General features: G+C 53.0%; 1 protein-coding gene across 1 annotated transcript in view; it reads right to left on the reverse strand.

The window, feature by feature from the left end:
* Positions 1 to 15,605, reverse strand: part of PKP1 (plakophilin 1) — a 47,210-nt gene extending 31,605 nt beyond the window's left edge. The window contains exons 1-2 of the mRNA XM_032422462.1: positions 15,349 to 15,605; positions 5,021 to 5,127 (exon numbers count right to left, since the gene is read on the reverse strand). Coding sequence (XP_032278353.1) covers positions 5,021 to 5,127; positions 15,349 to 15,550 — 309 coding nt within the window. The 5' untranslated portion in view covers positions 15,551 to 15,605. The remainder of the gene's footprint in view (positions 1 to 5,020; positions 5,128 to 15,348) is intronic.
* Between the last annotated feature and the right edge of the window lie 594 nt (positions 15,606 to 16,199).

The raw sequence follows: 16,199 nt of genomic DNA on the forward strand, positions 1-16,199 counted from the left end.
TTATACTCCTGGGGATTCTCACCCTCAGGAGCACGGGGCTGGATTTAACTGAGCACGGTTGAGGGATTCAATATGGCGGCACCCCAGGTGTGCCCTAGCCCAGACCTCCTGGCTGACGATGCCCACATGGCTTCTCTCTCCTAGAAATCAACTCCTGGGCAGGAGGGTCTAGTTCAATCCACAACCAAAGAACATTTCACTTGATGTGACTCCTAGAAGACCTGAATGCTCAAGATGTGCTTCCTGATTTGTGAGTAGGAAAATCTGTTTGAGCTGGAGATGATAGAAAAGGAGGTGACTGTCTTAATCCAGAAACATTCCCTGGAAATCAAAATTGTCCACTTGCCTCAGCTTCATCTTGACAAACCCTGTGATAAGAACCCACTTCCAGCTTTGGAATGGAAGGGCTGTGCCTTCCAGTGCCTTGAGCTCTCTACTCCCCTCATCTTGGTCTCAGCTGACCCAGAGGAAGGTATTTGAGGGACCCATTACAAGGTCCCCTAACAGGAGTCAAACAGCTTCCACTTTCTCACCAGAAGTGGCTATGGCCTGAAGTAATTCTGTTTGTGTCCCTGGCCTAGGAGAGGAGCACTTAAGGGAGTCCTGTTTTTATTACAGGGAATGTGTGGGAAGATACCCTGACCTAGGGATGCCAGACTTGGCAAATAAAAATACCATATCTGAATTTCAGGTAAACAACAAATAACATTTCAGTGTAAATATGTCCCAAGTACTGTATTTTATTGCATTTTATTTGGCACCTCTGCCCTGACCCCCATTAATCCTTAGGGCTGAGTGAATCCAGCTTGAGTTTAGGAAGGAAAAAATGGCTGCTCTCTGCTTCTTTTGGGGGAGGCTGGCTCCTCAAGGAAAGAGTAGGCTTGGTTGGGGGACAGGAGGAGGGAGGAAATTAAGGGATCCAAACTCTCTTGCAGGTCCCTAAAACACAGTTGTGGTGTTAAAAGATTGAGATGCAAAAACAAAAACCAAACCAAAACAAAAACCCCACATAAAAGGACTACCAAAAGTCTGGAGTAATGAGAACAAAACTCCATTAGACTAGGAGTTAGGAGGCCGGGGGTCCAGTCTGCTGTCCTATTAAGCAGCTGTGTGACCCTTGCTGAGTAATTTACCCTCTCTGGACCTGGATATTCTCAGCTGTAAAGTGTCAGCCTCCCGGGGGCCCTAATATTTCACTAGTCTGGTCCTGAGAACTGGAGCAGAACAGCAGAGTCGGTTTATCTGAGAAATTGAGCAGGGAGGCTAAAAACTGCCCCATCCTGCCCCACCTCCCCCCACTCCTCCCTCTCCCTGAGGTCTGTGCCACCCTGGGGCTCCTGCCGTGTCTCTGAAGGAGGAGGAGGGTGGAACGGCCGGCGGAGAGTTGACTGGATCAATCAACTTTGGATTGATCAATCTTTGGATCAATCTTCCCTTGTCCTTAAGCCCCTTGATGCTTTTTGTGTGTCAGATTAAATTTAAGTTTTACGTTATGATAAGACTCTCTTGGTTCAATTTTCTTAATTTGTGATATAAGTGATCATAGACTATAAATGGTACAGTTTTACATCTATTTAAATTAGAAGACTATTGCTAATATAGAATATAAGGTCAAATCGTAAGGTAACACCACTGCTTTTAAAAGATTTTTAGAACTTTCATTTTGGAACTGCCTGCAGATCCTTTGCATATTTAAATAACATATATACTTCATGGTGACTGATCTTTGTTATTTGAAGTTCATTTGATATTTGGAACTGGAGCTAAATCTGAAAAGTGAGGTGCTCAAAGTGGCTAATATTGTTTCTGGTCAAATACAGGTCACGACAGTAAAGAAATAAGGCTGGTTTTCTTATATTTTTTATAAAATATAACTTTAAACACTGATAGCTGTGTTTAAAAAAAAATTTTTTTAGAGGGTCTGGAAATATTTTGAGCAATGGCAGAACTGATGCAGTAGTCCAGAAGAGCAAATAATGGCTGCATTTGACTTGTCCTTTGACCTCCATGCTTCTCCCAACTCGACTGCAAGTTCACTGAGGGCAAAGACCGAATCCCCTCATCTGGGAGTCTGCAGTGCGCCTCGCTCCCTGCCCTGCCCCGGAGTTGCTCAATACAAGTTGGCTGACGGCGTGAACGTGAAGTATCTGCAGGAAACGGTCCTTCAGCAGCTTTCAGCAACTGCTGAAACCCGCTGACGAGGCTTGTGCGGATGAACCACATCCTGCTCCCCTCACTCCCTGCCCTCTGCCGCCATATTGGTTTCACCAGAAGGGAGGAGAGGAAATGGTCCCGTGCCAGTTGTACCAGCCATGAGAAAATCCCACGGGCATAGATTATCTCACCGTCACCGAGCTCTATTACCTTTTGTCCCTCTCTCCTTCGCCCTAAGTCTTGGCCCCGCTTGGGTTTGCCCCGTCCTTGGCTGATTATATGCCTGGCTCCTGTATCAATTATTCCATTTCCTCCCTACCTTGCCCCCTCCCTCTGCCAAATCCTCATGTGTGCTCAGCTCTTCACCGTTCCCATAGCCCCTCCTGAGCTGAGAGGAGACAGGACGTGCCTCAGCAGCTACCCTGTCATGAGTCATGTCTGAAGTCCCGCCAGCGAAGAAGGAGCAAGGAGGGTTGGGCCTTAGGGCGCGGGAAAGGGAAGGCATTTTCATGGATTGTCAGAAAACAGGCGCAGGGACGGGTGGGGGCAGTTTGGGAGCATCAGGAGCTGCTGAGATTACTGAACACTAAGTTGATTAACCAGAAGAAATGCCCAACATGGGCCAGGTGGAGATTTTTTTCTTTTTTTAAGATTTTATTTATTTATTTGCGAGAGAGAGAATGAGAGACAGAGAGCACGAGAGGGAGGAGGGTCAGAGGGAGAAGCAGACTCCCTGCTGAGCAGGGAGCCCGATGCGGGACTCAATCCCGGGACTCCGGGATCATGACCTGAGCCGAAGGTAGTCGCTTAACCGACTGAGCCACCCAGGCGCCCAGGTGGAGATTTTTTTTAAAAGTAAGACCTCTGAAAGAGTTCCTTTGCAGTTCTTGGTTACAAATTTCCATGTGTAATGACCCCACACTGCCCATCTGATAACACTTCACTGTTAATGTAACATCAACCTGTGGGTGAAGTACACACACAGATATCCTCATTCCCATTTTACAGATGAGAAGACTGATACCCAGAGAAGTTAAGAGGTTTATCTAGTCACAGAGCCATGGAGTGGTAGAACCTGGGCTAGAACCTAGCTAAGCTTTCGAGGTTCTGATTTGTAACAAAATATATGTAAAGACTTGTAACATCCACCCAGTCAGCACGATTATTCATTCTGACTGCTGGTCCAGTCCAGTGATCTGCCTTCCCTGGGTCTCATATAAGCCTTTATACGGCATTACTAAGTCATTTTCTCTAAGTCAGATTTTTGTCTGGTCATCACTCTTGATGTCAAAGCACTTTATCCACATCTGTGCCTGATCTGTCAGCTTATGGGCTCAGTCAGCTGTCTATATGTTGCCCTGATGGTATCAATTGACATCAAAAATCAGAAATATGGGAGGGGAATAAATTTGCAGGAAACCCGGTTAATTCTACCCTCTGGTCCCTAACCTGAAACATGCAAGAAAGATAAATACTCCCCAGTTAGCCCCAACAAGAACTTAGGAAGGAAGGATCAAACTGACAACAAAAAGAACACCTGATTCATAAACCACCCACCCTTTCCCTTGTCCAGGACCCCAAAACTTAGGGGTGACATCTGTAAACAATGTGGATTCAAAGCAAATGCCACTGAAACCTGGAGCCCCAAGAAGACCGCACCCCAGATTCCCATGGAAAAAGCAGCCTCTCGCTCCATCCGCATAATGTCCCACAAAAGAATTCCCAAGACCCATTCAGGCTAATGTTGGAATTAGCAAAAATAAATGAAAGTCACAGAACTTGGAGACAGGGAGAAAACCTGGGTGTCATTTAGCCCAATACCCCTGATATTCAAGTAGAGGAAAACTCCTACAGTGTTTTATATGGTTGAACCACAGCATTTACCACAGACCTTGGTGCAGGGGCAGGGATAAATAAATATTTGTTCAGTAATGGATGGATGGGCATAGTGGTTTGAAATCACACAGAAAGACAGTGACAGGGCTAGGATTAAAGGATCTAGAATATCTCTACCTTTGTTAGTTAAAAAAAAACCCCTTAAGACTGATGATCATCAGTTTTTTTTTTTTTATGCTCATTATTTCATTTAATCCTGACAATAACCCCATGAGGTAGACTTTGTTATACCCATTTATATGTGAGGAGACTGAGACCCAGAGGTAGATATATCTTGCCCAGGGTCACATGCTCAGTGAGTAGCAGAGCTAGAATTTGGATCCAGGTTTGTCCAACTTATAGACACTTACAGATACTCCAAGCCCAATGTAGGGCTCAAACTCAGGACCCTGCGATCAAGAGTCGCATGCTTTACCAACTGAGCCAGTCAGGAGCCCCTGTCCAACTTATAAACTCAACACTCCACTCCAGCGTGTACACTCTTATCCAAGAGTCACTGCAGGGTACATGCTCTCCTAGCCCCAGGGGACTTCTAGAGCACCCTCCTTGGTCATCGGCACATACGGAGCCAAGAGGTCTCTTTACGATTTTCCTTGAAATATCTAAGTTAATCCACAAATGGAACTTAAGAATTCAAGTTCCTCTCAAATCCATGATCATATCAGACATTTTAGAACATGGACTTAAAACACATGCTCTTTTCTTTATGCTTTTTCTAAAACGTTCTCATTTGAGACATCCAGAAATATCCAATCAGCCTAAATAGGAGACTGCACTAACAGCCATCCATAAAGTAATGGCCAAGCAAATGGACCTGGTCAGGGCTGCTGGGCCTCACCTCAGGGACCAAAGCAGCCCCTTCCCACCCTGTATCACTCTTCTCAGCAACCAATGCAGGTTTGCTCTCCCACAAACCCTAAACCATCCCGACCACCATTCCGGGTCTTTTTGAATGGGAGCAGCTCCTTACCGGATATCCCCACGAGCCATTCCCCGCCTGGAACTTGGAGTAGTAGCTGCTCCGGCTGGTGGTCCCATAGTTGTTGTAATTGTCGGCCAAGCCATCATACATGGAACCTTGAGGACAAAGGCAGGGGGTTAGGACAGGGACGGCCGTGCTCTTCACTCACCTCTCCTCCCCACAGCATTCAGGTCCACCATGCCCTGTGGAGGAGACCAGGGCTGAGCTCTTGAAGGAGGAGGATAGGAAATACATCATCTGCTTGCCATCTCTGTCTCTCTACTCTACCTCCTCCACAGTCAGGGCCAAGAAGGACCCAGGCTGACTGCTGCAGGGACAGCTCTGAAAATCTTGGTTGAGCCCTTCCTGGGCTGACTGAATGTCTCCCTGTTACTTGGGGTGAGTTGACACCTACAAGCCAGGAGTTGGCCTGGAGGGCCATGGAGCATCGCCATTCCATTCCAGGGAATCATGACTCCACATTCCACAAGCATAAGCTCCCTACTGGGGGAGGACTGGCAGGATCTCAGCATTCCAGGTCCAGGGCCCCGAGGTCAGAGCCACAGAGCAGTGAGGGCTGATGAGAGTCCAGTTCGGGGCAAGACTCTGGTTTAAAACCTCAATCCGGCCCCCGCTAGTGATGACGCGGTCTTTTGTCCCTTCCTTCATCTGCTAGGTGCTCCAGATGGTGAAGGGGGGTGGCCACCAACCTCAAAGGTCCCAGTGAGGATTAATTAATGTTTTCAGAGTGCTTGGAGACCCACAAATGACAGGCTCCACAAGAGGACAGAGTGTCATTAGGGTTATTAGCGGCAAAATGGCTTTGAATCACACAAATCCGAACTGGTTTTTGGGCTCCTGGTGGGGCTGCCTTCCCTTCTCCCCTTCACCAGTGGCAGGTGGGCCCTAAAGGACAGTCCCCCAACTCTGCCAAAGCTGGTCTGTTGGCTGCCTTACTGTCCTTGGAACACGGCTGACCAGGACACGGCCATGACTTTGCTCACACCGTGCCCCTTGCCGAGTCTGACTTCCCTTCTTGGCCACAACATTCAGATCTCACCTATCTTTCAAGGCCAAGTTCGGGATCTCATCCCTTTGGGGAAGCCTCTTCTGTCCAGCCCTGCCCAGGGCGATCTCTCCTACATCTAAACACATCCTTCCCTGCTGTCTGGACCCTGAGTCACATCCTGCTTGTGGTCCCATTACCTACACTGGGATCTGCATGAGGAGGAAGCCAGGGCTCTATGGCCTGGACACCCAGAGCAAGACTTGCCCCACACTCTTTTTATGTGATGAGCCCTCTGGGGAAAAAAAGAAAAGTGGGATCCAGTGAGAGCCTCCTAAGGGGGATGAGCACTTCTTTTCTCTGAAGTGATGGCCAGACTCCAGCATCAGAAACCCTATCTAGGGGGAAGGGTTTGACAGTGATCTTACCTGGCCAAATTAGCTCCTTCCCATCTGCCACATCACACCCACTCAGATTCCTAAGCCTTTTTAGGGTAGTGGGTGTGGGGGGGTAGCATTTGAGCTGAGAGAAGGAATAGCGCGGCGGGGCGGCAGCTTTGGAATGTGCCAGGTATCTCTGCCCGGTGCCATTTCCTCTGTCTGAAACCAGCCAGAGGGCCGCCCCGTTGCACATAGGAGGGGCCACTGCCCCGATTCCCATTCCCACCCCTCCCCTGCCACCATGGAGGATCAACAGGCCATTAGGGTTATCGGCTGCAGCAGAGATAACTTGCCCTGAAAGCCTAGAGGTGTTGACATTGGTCTTGGCTCTGACATTTGGGCAAGTCACTTGCTCTCTCTGGGCCTCAGCTTCTTCTGTAAAAGGAAGGGGCTGGCCTCTATATACCCCAAAGGCCCCACACAGCTCCAGCGTCCCATGGCCATGCGATTATAGTAACCCATGCATGCCCCATGGCATTCAGAGAAGCTTGCAAGGAAGATGGGGAGACACCAAAGGCTACAGCACCATCTCCTTTGCTGCCTGCCTTGGGGTCCTTCCAGAGGTGTCCTGCGGGCCCAGGCCTGACTCCTGAGGGGACTCTCCCGAGCCTCTGACTTAATCCAAGCTCCCCTACTGAGTGCAGACAGCTGGTTCCTCTTCCTTTCTCGGGAAGCTGCCCCCCTGGAAAGGCTGCCTGTGTCAGGAGGAGTCTGGAAGCCATCTCATGGGCTCAGCCATCCCGAACCAGCTCACACCAGGGAAGGGGCTGTAGCCAGAACCGTAGGCATGCACGGCCAGGCCCTGAGGCAGCTGACAGCCAGGTCTCGTCTGACTCCCCTCTGTCCAGCCTACTTCTATCATCCCTTCCAGGGTTTGACTTGGCTGTTGCCCCGTGAGCAGCGATGTCTCACCCAAGGGCAGCTGTGGGTCAGCCAGCTGCTTTTAGATGGAAAATCTGGGGTGGTGACAGACAAAGAGTTCTGTGGAGCCCCAGGGAGGCCTTCTGCTAGGGAGGCATCCCCAGGAGGCTCAGTGGAGGGCAGGCTCCCATGGGGCCTGCACTTCTTCTCAAAAGGGAATCTGTCAGCTGTGACATCACTCACCCTCTTGGTCATCAGATGAAGCATCTTCTCCCTCCATGCCCTGCACCTGCCTGCCTCCCTCTCACATAATCTCCATGTGGGAGGTAGGGAGTTCTCTGCCATGGAGGCAGGGGTGAATAAGACCTCTGGAATGCCCTATCCTTCCAAAAGCCAGTCCCTGTGTCCCAGTGGTGACTTTAGTGATGACAGGTGTGGGCTATAACACTCACTTCTGGTGGGGCCAAGGCCTCCAGGCCCTTCCAGGTGGCTCCTAAAGGCACTCTCTAAGATCCATCCGCAATTGGGAGTCAGATCACCTGACTCCCACCTTAAGATGCTTTGCTTGGCTTCCTTGTGAGAATGAGGCTGCCATCACACCAGCCAGCGCTGCTTCTCTGGCAGTAGGGTAGCTGCACTTGGGGCCAAGGTTCTGAGGTAGAGGAGGAGTCCAGAGAAGTTACCTACTTGAGGTCACACTTTGCATTGTGCCCGATGACCAAAGACATGCAGGTAGGAGGTGAGGTGAGCTCTATTAATAAGAGTGCTGCTCCCTTCTCCTGACCCTAGGGTGTCTGGCTGGTACACATGACCCTTGGAAAGTCAGGTTCAACAGCAAGAACATGGGGGTTCTCAGTGAGAGTGATGGTAATAGCTCTGGCAGCTTTCCCTTCTCTATCGAGTCCCCTGACTTCTTCACAACTCATTTCTAGGGAGCCTTTCCTGATTAACTCCACCTGGTCCCATCACCCCTGGCTGACTGCCTCCTCAGAACAGGGGCACGGGCAGGTGCAGTCGGTTCTCCATCTCATGACTGTGCCAGTGTCCACCATCATGTACTTCGGGCACTCACTGAAGCAAGCATCGTGTCTCTTCTTTCCCTGGGGTCTTGGGCACAGGGCATGGCTCTGGCTGGGGTGGGCCAAACCTGGACTGAGCGTGCCCTTTTTGTCAACCAGTTCACCCCTCATGGTGAGGTGCTTAGGTGCCTGGAGGCTCCACATCCCCCAAACTGCAGCATGGGACCAGGGTCCTGGAAGGCTACTCAACCAGGCCCTCCTCCCACCCAAAAATGTCCCTGGTGGGTGGGGTAATCCAGGGAGACAGAGGATCTGAGAGCAGCTCGAGAACAGGCACAGTCACCTCCTTGAGGAGGATCCTTGGTGTCGGAGGTGGTAAGGGGAGGTGATCCCAGCACCCAGCTCACCCCACAGAATCACCCCTACTCTTGTTGCTGAGCACCTGCATTCCCACTGTTTCCTCCAGAAGGGTGCACATGCCAGAAGCAAAGCGTGGGCTTCTCAGTGGAGCTGGCTGCTAGTCCAACTTGGGCATTGTCCCCAGGAGGCACATGCCCACCCACAGAACCCCGAGGTCAAAGAGCAAATGTCTCCGAGAACGTATTGCTTCCTCCAGCGTACGATCAATTCCAGCAGCTCTGTCCGCACAGCTTGTCTCATCTGTGTCAGGGTTTCAGGGTGTAAACCCATCTCAAAAAATCCACCACTCAGATCATCAGCATCCCTGGATGCTGCTTCCCTTCGCTGCCTGAGATGATTATCGGATTCTCTCTTGTGTCACAGGGGCAGCGAAGCTTTCTCGCCCACCAAAGCTTTGAAAAGGGAAGCAGCTTCTTTGTTAGGATACACGGACTTCTCTCTCCAAGGGGGACGGGCAAACCTTGGCAGGGATGACTCATCCTCTTCCACCTTCCAAGCTTTCAAATCAGTCACACCCACCGCACCTGAAACATTCTTTCTCTTCTCAGCCAAACCCTCTCCCAGCATTCAAAACCTTGCACAAAAATCAGCTTCTTCTAGAGGTGACCCCACCCAGCTCTGGGCACTCCAAGTCCTCTAGCGTAACCATGTCAGCTTTCTGGCCAGCTGCTCTACCCACTCCTTGCTGGCTTGTGTGTTCCATGGAGTGCGGCTTCTGTACACGGTGTGTGTGTGTGTGTGTGTGTGTGTGTGTGTGTACATGCACATGTACTTACGGGCTTTTCTCCCAGAAAGCAAGGAGGCTGGGAACTCCCTGAAGCAAGGGATCTTCTGCTTGCACTAGATCCCCACCCCACTCCTGATCCCAGGACCAGGGTCCACCTGGACAAGGCACTCATGACTTCCGCCTGCCTGATGAACAGGCTGCCCGCAGGAACAGAGGTCATCTGAAACCCTTCTCCTCCACTCCCTCCTTCCCCCAGATCCCTCTCCTTTGCTAGTCAGGAGGGCTGTCGCAGGGCATGCTGCACTGGATGTGTATCTATTGTTTGATCTGCGTCCCATAAGGCCCATGTCTCTTCTGGCTTCTACACTGAAGTAAAGCCCATCTGCTCCTCAGCACAAAACACTTGGGAAAGGAAGCTCATTATCTTTTGGCCCTGACAATGCTTTTATTTCACCCCCTGAAATCGCTTCCACCCATGGTGCTCAGTAAGGCTAGGCCCACAGCAAGAAGAATTTAAATGAGGTACTAGGAAGAACTGCCTGAAGATACTTCTGGGATGATGTCCCTCCGAGATGGTCAAGATTGGGCAGGAGCAGTGCCCGTGGGAACGTTCAGGTGCCCAAGGCGGGGGGATGGCCAGATGTCCTCCCATTTCCTTCTGCCCAGGCCAGCTGGGAGCACTGTGGACATTCCTATCTGGAAGCTTCCAAGCCTGAGGAGGGCAAGGAGTTCAGCACAACCTCACCTGGCACTTTGGCGTGGTTCTCGCCCTTCTCCTGGGCACGTGTACAAAACAGAGATGCTGCTATAGCCTGTGTTCGCTCCTCTCCCTCCCAGCTCTGCTGGGACGTGTTCAAGCCCCGCTCTGCGGCAGCCCCGCTCCTCTTCCTGATCGTCTGTTCCTGGCCACTGCTAAACCCAAGGACTGGATAGAGGGTGGGAGCGTCTTGTGGGAACAGGGCCGGCATGGGGGCAGGGTGGTGGATTCGTGCGGACAAAGGTCAGAACAGGCCACAGCCACCTGGCTGGGGTCCAGACTAAAACATTGTCATCAGCAATTACCGTATTAGATGTCTATCCGTCTTTACGCGTGTGTGTGTGTGTGTGTGTGTGTGTGAGAACGTGTGTGTGCATCTCATGAGGGTGATCCTCATGCCGGGTCTAAGTGTGAGTGAAAGATGGGGACCAGAGCAATGATTCCTTAACTTAGTTGCACATCAGAACTGCCTAGGAGATTTTAAGGGTCCTGATGCCTGCACCGTCCCCCATAACTCACTAAATCAGAATCTCCGGGGGTGGGACGCAGGCATTCGCATTTTTTAAAATTCCCAGATGATTTCAATGTGCAGCCAGGTTTGAGAGCAGCAGAGTGGATGGCTTTTGGTATGTTAGGATGTTTACAAGAGGGAAACCTTGATGGACACTCATTGAGGGGAGGAGTCTTTTTGTAGGACAGCTACAGACAGTTTGGGGAATGGTCTGCAGAGGTAGGGAGTGATGTGATCTATTTCCAGAGATGGTTACCATCACAGCACACTTTGGAGATGATCTAATCTGATCTCGTACAGTTGCAGAGGCCCAGAGAGAAGCAGTGACTTACCCAAGATCATACACCAGCCAGGAATCAATCCAGGTAGAACCCAGGTCTCCTGACACCAGGCTGGACTCCTGCACCAGCGCAAACTGCAAGGTTGGGTGTGTGTGTGCAAGCATGCCTACAGGCGTGTACGTGCATGGGTGTGGGTTCACATGTGTGTATGTGTGTGCGCCCGTGCGCAGTGCACGCCTGCAAAGAACTTCACATGAGGGTATCTAACATTCTTCCATCTTATTTTGTCCAAATATCACACATCTTCTAGGGGTCATACCCCATGGCAGAAGTAGTTTCCAGATTTTTAGACCTGGAACGATTGGCTTATTGACATTTATAATTTGGTGTGTGGGGAGAAAAATTTGTTTCTTTTTCTTTTTTCTTTTTTAAACCTCTGCCGATGAACTTAGCAAAGAAGCAGGGTCCAGGGAAACAGCATTTGCTGTGAAACATTCTGGAATACTTGGCATTTTTGTATGTGTTGTAACAGGCAAACGGAAATTCTGGTAAAACTTCAGCTTCAAGCCAAGATACATTGTAAAGAAACAGGAATTGGTTCATTTGAAGTTTAATTAGGATGTTTTGCTGCTGGAAAAAGTTAAAGCTCAGACACCCTTTACCCTCTCCCATGCCAGCTTTGGTCCCGAGAAAACAATGCCAGGAGTGATGTCTGTTCGTGGACTGTGGTCAGGAACGGACAACTTTCAAGAGACTAGAATGAGCAGAACCTCACACGGGCCGAGGTTCATGCTGAGACACAGCCAAATGCAAATACAGAAATGCCAACAAAGGCGGGGTCCCGAGGCAGGGACCTTCACCTGTGCACACCACGGCCACCAAGCCAGTACAAGGCTGCCCCCTAGGACGGCCTCAAGTAGTAACTGCCCTGCGAAGGATAGATGCAGGATGACGAAGTGGGGAACAGGCACCTTCCCTAGCCCAGCGTGGCCCCAAACCTATCTCCGACCAGGGAGAAATCCAGGTTTGGCCATGTTAGATAGGAAATGGTAGTTCTGAAAAGAAAGGAGAAGGTTGAAACTAAAAAAATCACAGATGTCTAAGCAGGTAGTGAGACAAACAAGGACAATGACGCTGTTAGTGCTGGGATTTCTCTGGAACGAGAAGTGATACGAAAAAGAAAGTTGGTGTCATTAGACTTTGTGTGGGATGTATATTCATGGTGATGCTGAAGTTGGACCAAATGAGATTCGAGTTAAGCTTTAGGAAGAGGTTCCAAATGAAGTTCTAAAGAACCTGAATGTGGAAAAGCATTCCCTTTGGGCTGCCTAACTGATGCACTAGCCCTTGACCCCCCAACAGGGCAGCTCATGATGAGCACCTGCAGGGACCTTCCCGCCTCAGGCAGGTCAAGTCTCCCTAGCAAAGATCTTTGGCTGAGCAGCCCATCCCCTGGGTTTCCTCCTGCTTCCCACACAGTCTGAGAAGACACCCTGCCACACACACACAAGGACACTCTGGAAGCACAGGAGAGCAATACTTAGCGGCCAGTTCAGAAAAAGACCCAGATGGGCAGGCAGGTTCAGAGCAGCCTCCTTCTGCAGGGTCTCCAGACCCCAGAGCCCCCTCCTCCCTCCCTGGGGACATCCTGACCAGGGTGAAGCATCTGTCTCATCTGCTGTGCTTGGGGGAAGGCATGGGTGGAAATAGGTATGGAGCGTCAGGCTCCTTCCACGGGGCTCCCCTCCGAGCCCTTGGTGGCTCAATGCCCCCTCACCGACAAGACAGAGGAGAACCTTCTTGGGGGCGGACTCTGGAGAAAAGCCGATTCTATTGCTGGGATCACCCGTGGCCGATTCCTGACTGTCCTTCACGGGGTACGAGGAGTGGTGGCTGCCTGCCAGGCAACCCGTGAGGTGTGGCTGGCCTTCTCTGGGGCGGGTGTTCTTAACCTGGGGAGCCCTGGTGGGATTCAGGGGCCCCAAGAGAACCAAACACCCTAGAGAATTCGACTCTTCCCTCTTGAAGGAGGATTCCAGGGTGTCCGGGCGGGGGGGGGGGGGTTAAGGCAATGACCCAGGGTATGGTCCTTCCACAACTGCCAGCTCGCTCCTCCCAGCAACCAGAGCAGGTGTATGGGGTATAAACCAACACAAAAAGAGAGAGCAAATTTAGTAGGAATGGCCACTGAGCAAATAGGGAATGCTTGGGCGGTTCTGATGAAGAGAAGGGGGAAATCTGATGAAAACAAAGCCAGATAAACCAGAAACACCAGCTCCAAGTGACCCAACCGCCTCTTCCACCTAGGATGCCTCTGGGGAAACTGTCCCTGTGGGAACCTCACCAGAGCTGAGGGGAGAAGGGACACACCTACAGGGTCAGTCCTTGGAGAAGCCTGTTTCTGGAGAGGTATGCATTAGCCAAGGAAGTCAACCCTCACCTGGCTGAAGTCCCCTGGAGGACCTTGGGATGGAGAGAAGGAGATCCCACCAAGTAGATGTTACCCACAAGGGGCAAGGTCAGAAACAGAGCACTGCATGATGACAGACACTCGCCCGCACCCCCATAGCTGGGAAGGAGAAGGGGTGTTTGGGACACCGGGGATTTTTGAGATTTTTCTGGAGCTGTGAGCCTGGAGCTCAGGCCAGGGATGGCATGGGAGTGGGAGAGGGACAACTAAGTCTTGTGCCGAGAGTAGGTTGCCTTGAGCTGTGACTGGGCTGTGCCCAGAAATGGGGACTTTTTTTTTTTTAATTATCCCAAATCTACTTCCAAAAAAGGCTAGTAAGCAGCTACCAAAGCACCAAATAAAAGAGGAAGCAAATGCTCTGGAGTCTGTATAACCTTGAGTGGAAGTCTGGCAGGAGAGGAACCAGGAGTCCAGGCCAGGGCAAAGGGCACACACAGCAGCAAAGACCTTCAGGTTTGGGGTGCAGGGAAGTCCTCGGCCAGCCATTTTCTCTCCCTCAGCTCTACACAGGGGCCACTCAGGAATGAGAGAGAGAGGGAAAGAGACCAAGCTGGAGTAGGACATGTGAGCCGGTGTGTGTGTGTGTGTGTGTGTGTGTGTGTGTGTGTGTGTGTATGGTGGGAGATGGGCAGGGGTCTATCTGTCTCCTTCGCCTCCTTCCTCTTTACTACTCCCCACTCCCCTTACTCTCTCTTAGAGGCCTGACTCCATAAATCAGTCTTGGTTGACCAGTACTGGTTTACAGTCTGAAGAATCTTTATCAGCATTTACTAAGTTTAACTAAACCAGTAAACAGAGAGTTTGCTGGTTTGCGTGTAATTCTTACTGGGAATCTTCTGTATTAAAGTATGTGGTCTAAAAATTCTCCACAAATGCCCCTGTCAGATATTGTACCTTCCCCCTTGAGTTTCAGGGGTCCTAGCCCTTTCTCCTAGGCTCCCGGCTTGGGGGACCTCAGCACCGCGAGTGGGGACAGCCGGCTGATGGCCGGTCAGGCTGAGCACCTGAACTGGACAAGTGCTCACCATGAGGGCTCAGCCCTGGGCGCCTTCTGGGATTTCCAGCCTCGCCAACCTCATTTCCCACCCTCCTCCTGACACTTGTTCCTTCCTACTTAAGCCAAGTGAAGTAGGGAGAATCCGGTGGGAAAGAAAGCTTCTGCATTAGCTACTGAGCAAAGAGGACATCCGCAGCCGCCCTTCCCGGGCCTCGGGGAGCCTCAGGGCGCGCACTGGTCCTGGGGTGACCTTCCAACCAGACTTGCCTCTTCCGGGTGTGAGGCTCCCGCTAACGCGCTGCGGCGTTCCAAGGCCCGGTCCCCGGTCCCGCAGCGCCTCTCCTGAGCCCCACCTCCGGTCACAGTGACTCCCTCGCCCGGCCCGGCGGCCACGCACTGGTCCCACCTGGATAGGGAACCTGCCGGCCTGGGCGCCGGCTACCTGGCTACCTGCCGTTGGCGCCACCGCGGGGAGTGAGGGGGACCCACAGCCTTGGGGAGACCTAGAGGCGGGGGCCGTTCCGGGAGCAGTTTGGGGAAGAAAGCCTCCCGGGCTCTGGGTGCCGGGTCCCCGGGCGCGCGGGCGATGCTCAACCTCGGCGCGCCGGAGAGACGCCCCTGGCCGTGGCCCCCTCGCCCCGCCGCGCGAGCCCGCCTTCGCGTCCCCGGCCTGGGGCTCCCGCCAGCCGCTCGCCCGCCGCCGCCGCACCCCGTCAGACCGGCCGCGCAGACCCCGCGCTCCCTCGCCTCCCCGCAGCGTCGGGAGGCGCGCCAGCTTCGGTCCCCGCCGCGCGGCCGAGGGGCGCGGGGCCGAGGCGCACGGGTCGCGCGGGGCGCCGAACCTTTACCTCGGTTGGAGTGGCTCAGGGTGGACGACTGCGAAGGCTTGGGCTTCTGCCGCTTGACGGTCATCATCACCTGCTCCTGCACGCGCTGCCTGCCCGACGTGCCCGTCTTCATCTTTTGGTCCGAAGGCAAAGCCAGCGTCGAGCTGTCCTGGTCCGGGAAGCATTCGTACGCCAAGGCGGTCTTGAGCGGCGAGTGGTTCATGGCGGCGGGAGGCGCGGGCCGGGCCGGCGAGGGGTGGCGACGGGCGGCGAGGGGCGGCGGGCGGGCGGCTGCGCTCGGCTGTGCTCAGCGACTCCCGAGGGCCATAGAGCGAGTGGTCCTGGTGAGGCTCCCGGCGGCGGCTCCTGGCGCCTCCGCCCCGGCTCGTCCCCGCGCTGGCACTGGCGAGGCCCGCCCTCGGTCGGACTGGATATACCACCCCTGCCCTGCACCACCCACTCCACCGGCCGCGCGCCGCCGCCGCCGCCGCGGGTGCCGAGCTGCAGGGCGCTGCCGCTGCGGGAGCGAGCGCTCCTGGGGGGCAGGGCTGCGGGGCCCGAGTGTGGGACCTCGGCGTCTCCGGGCCTCCGCTCCTTTCTCTCGCTTCCCAGCCCCGTGACGTGCAGGAGGTGAGGCCCCAGGGAGACGCCCCTCTGTCCTGGCCCTGCTCGCTCATGGAGAAAGTATGTGCTCAGCTCAGGAACCCAGGGAGACTTCTCTCGAGGAAAAAGGAGTCTTTCTTGACCAGCCCCCCCCCCCCCCCCCCCGGCTTCTTTCCCCCCCCCCCCCCCCCCCCCCCCCGGAGAGCCAGAAATCCACCTTCTTCTGTCCCGAGGTCATGGCAGAGACCAGCCCCGTGGGGGAGGGCTCC

Source organism: Phoca vitulina, unplaced genomic scaffold (assembly GCF_004348235.1).
Source record: "Phoca vitulina isolate PV1807 unplaced genomic scaffold, GSC_HSeal_1.0 scaffold26, whole genome shotgun sequence".
NCBI lineage: Eukaryota > Metazoa > Chordata > Mammalia > Carnivora > Phocidae > Phoca > Phoca vitulina.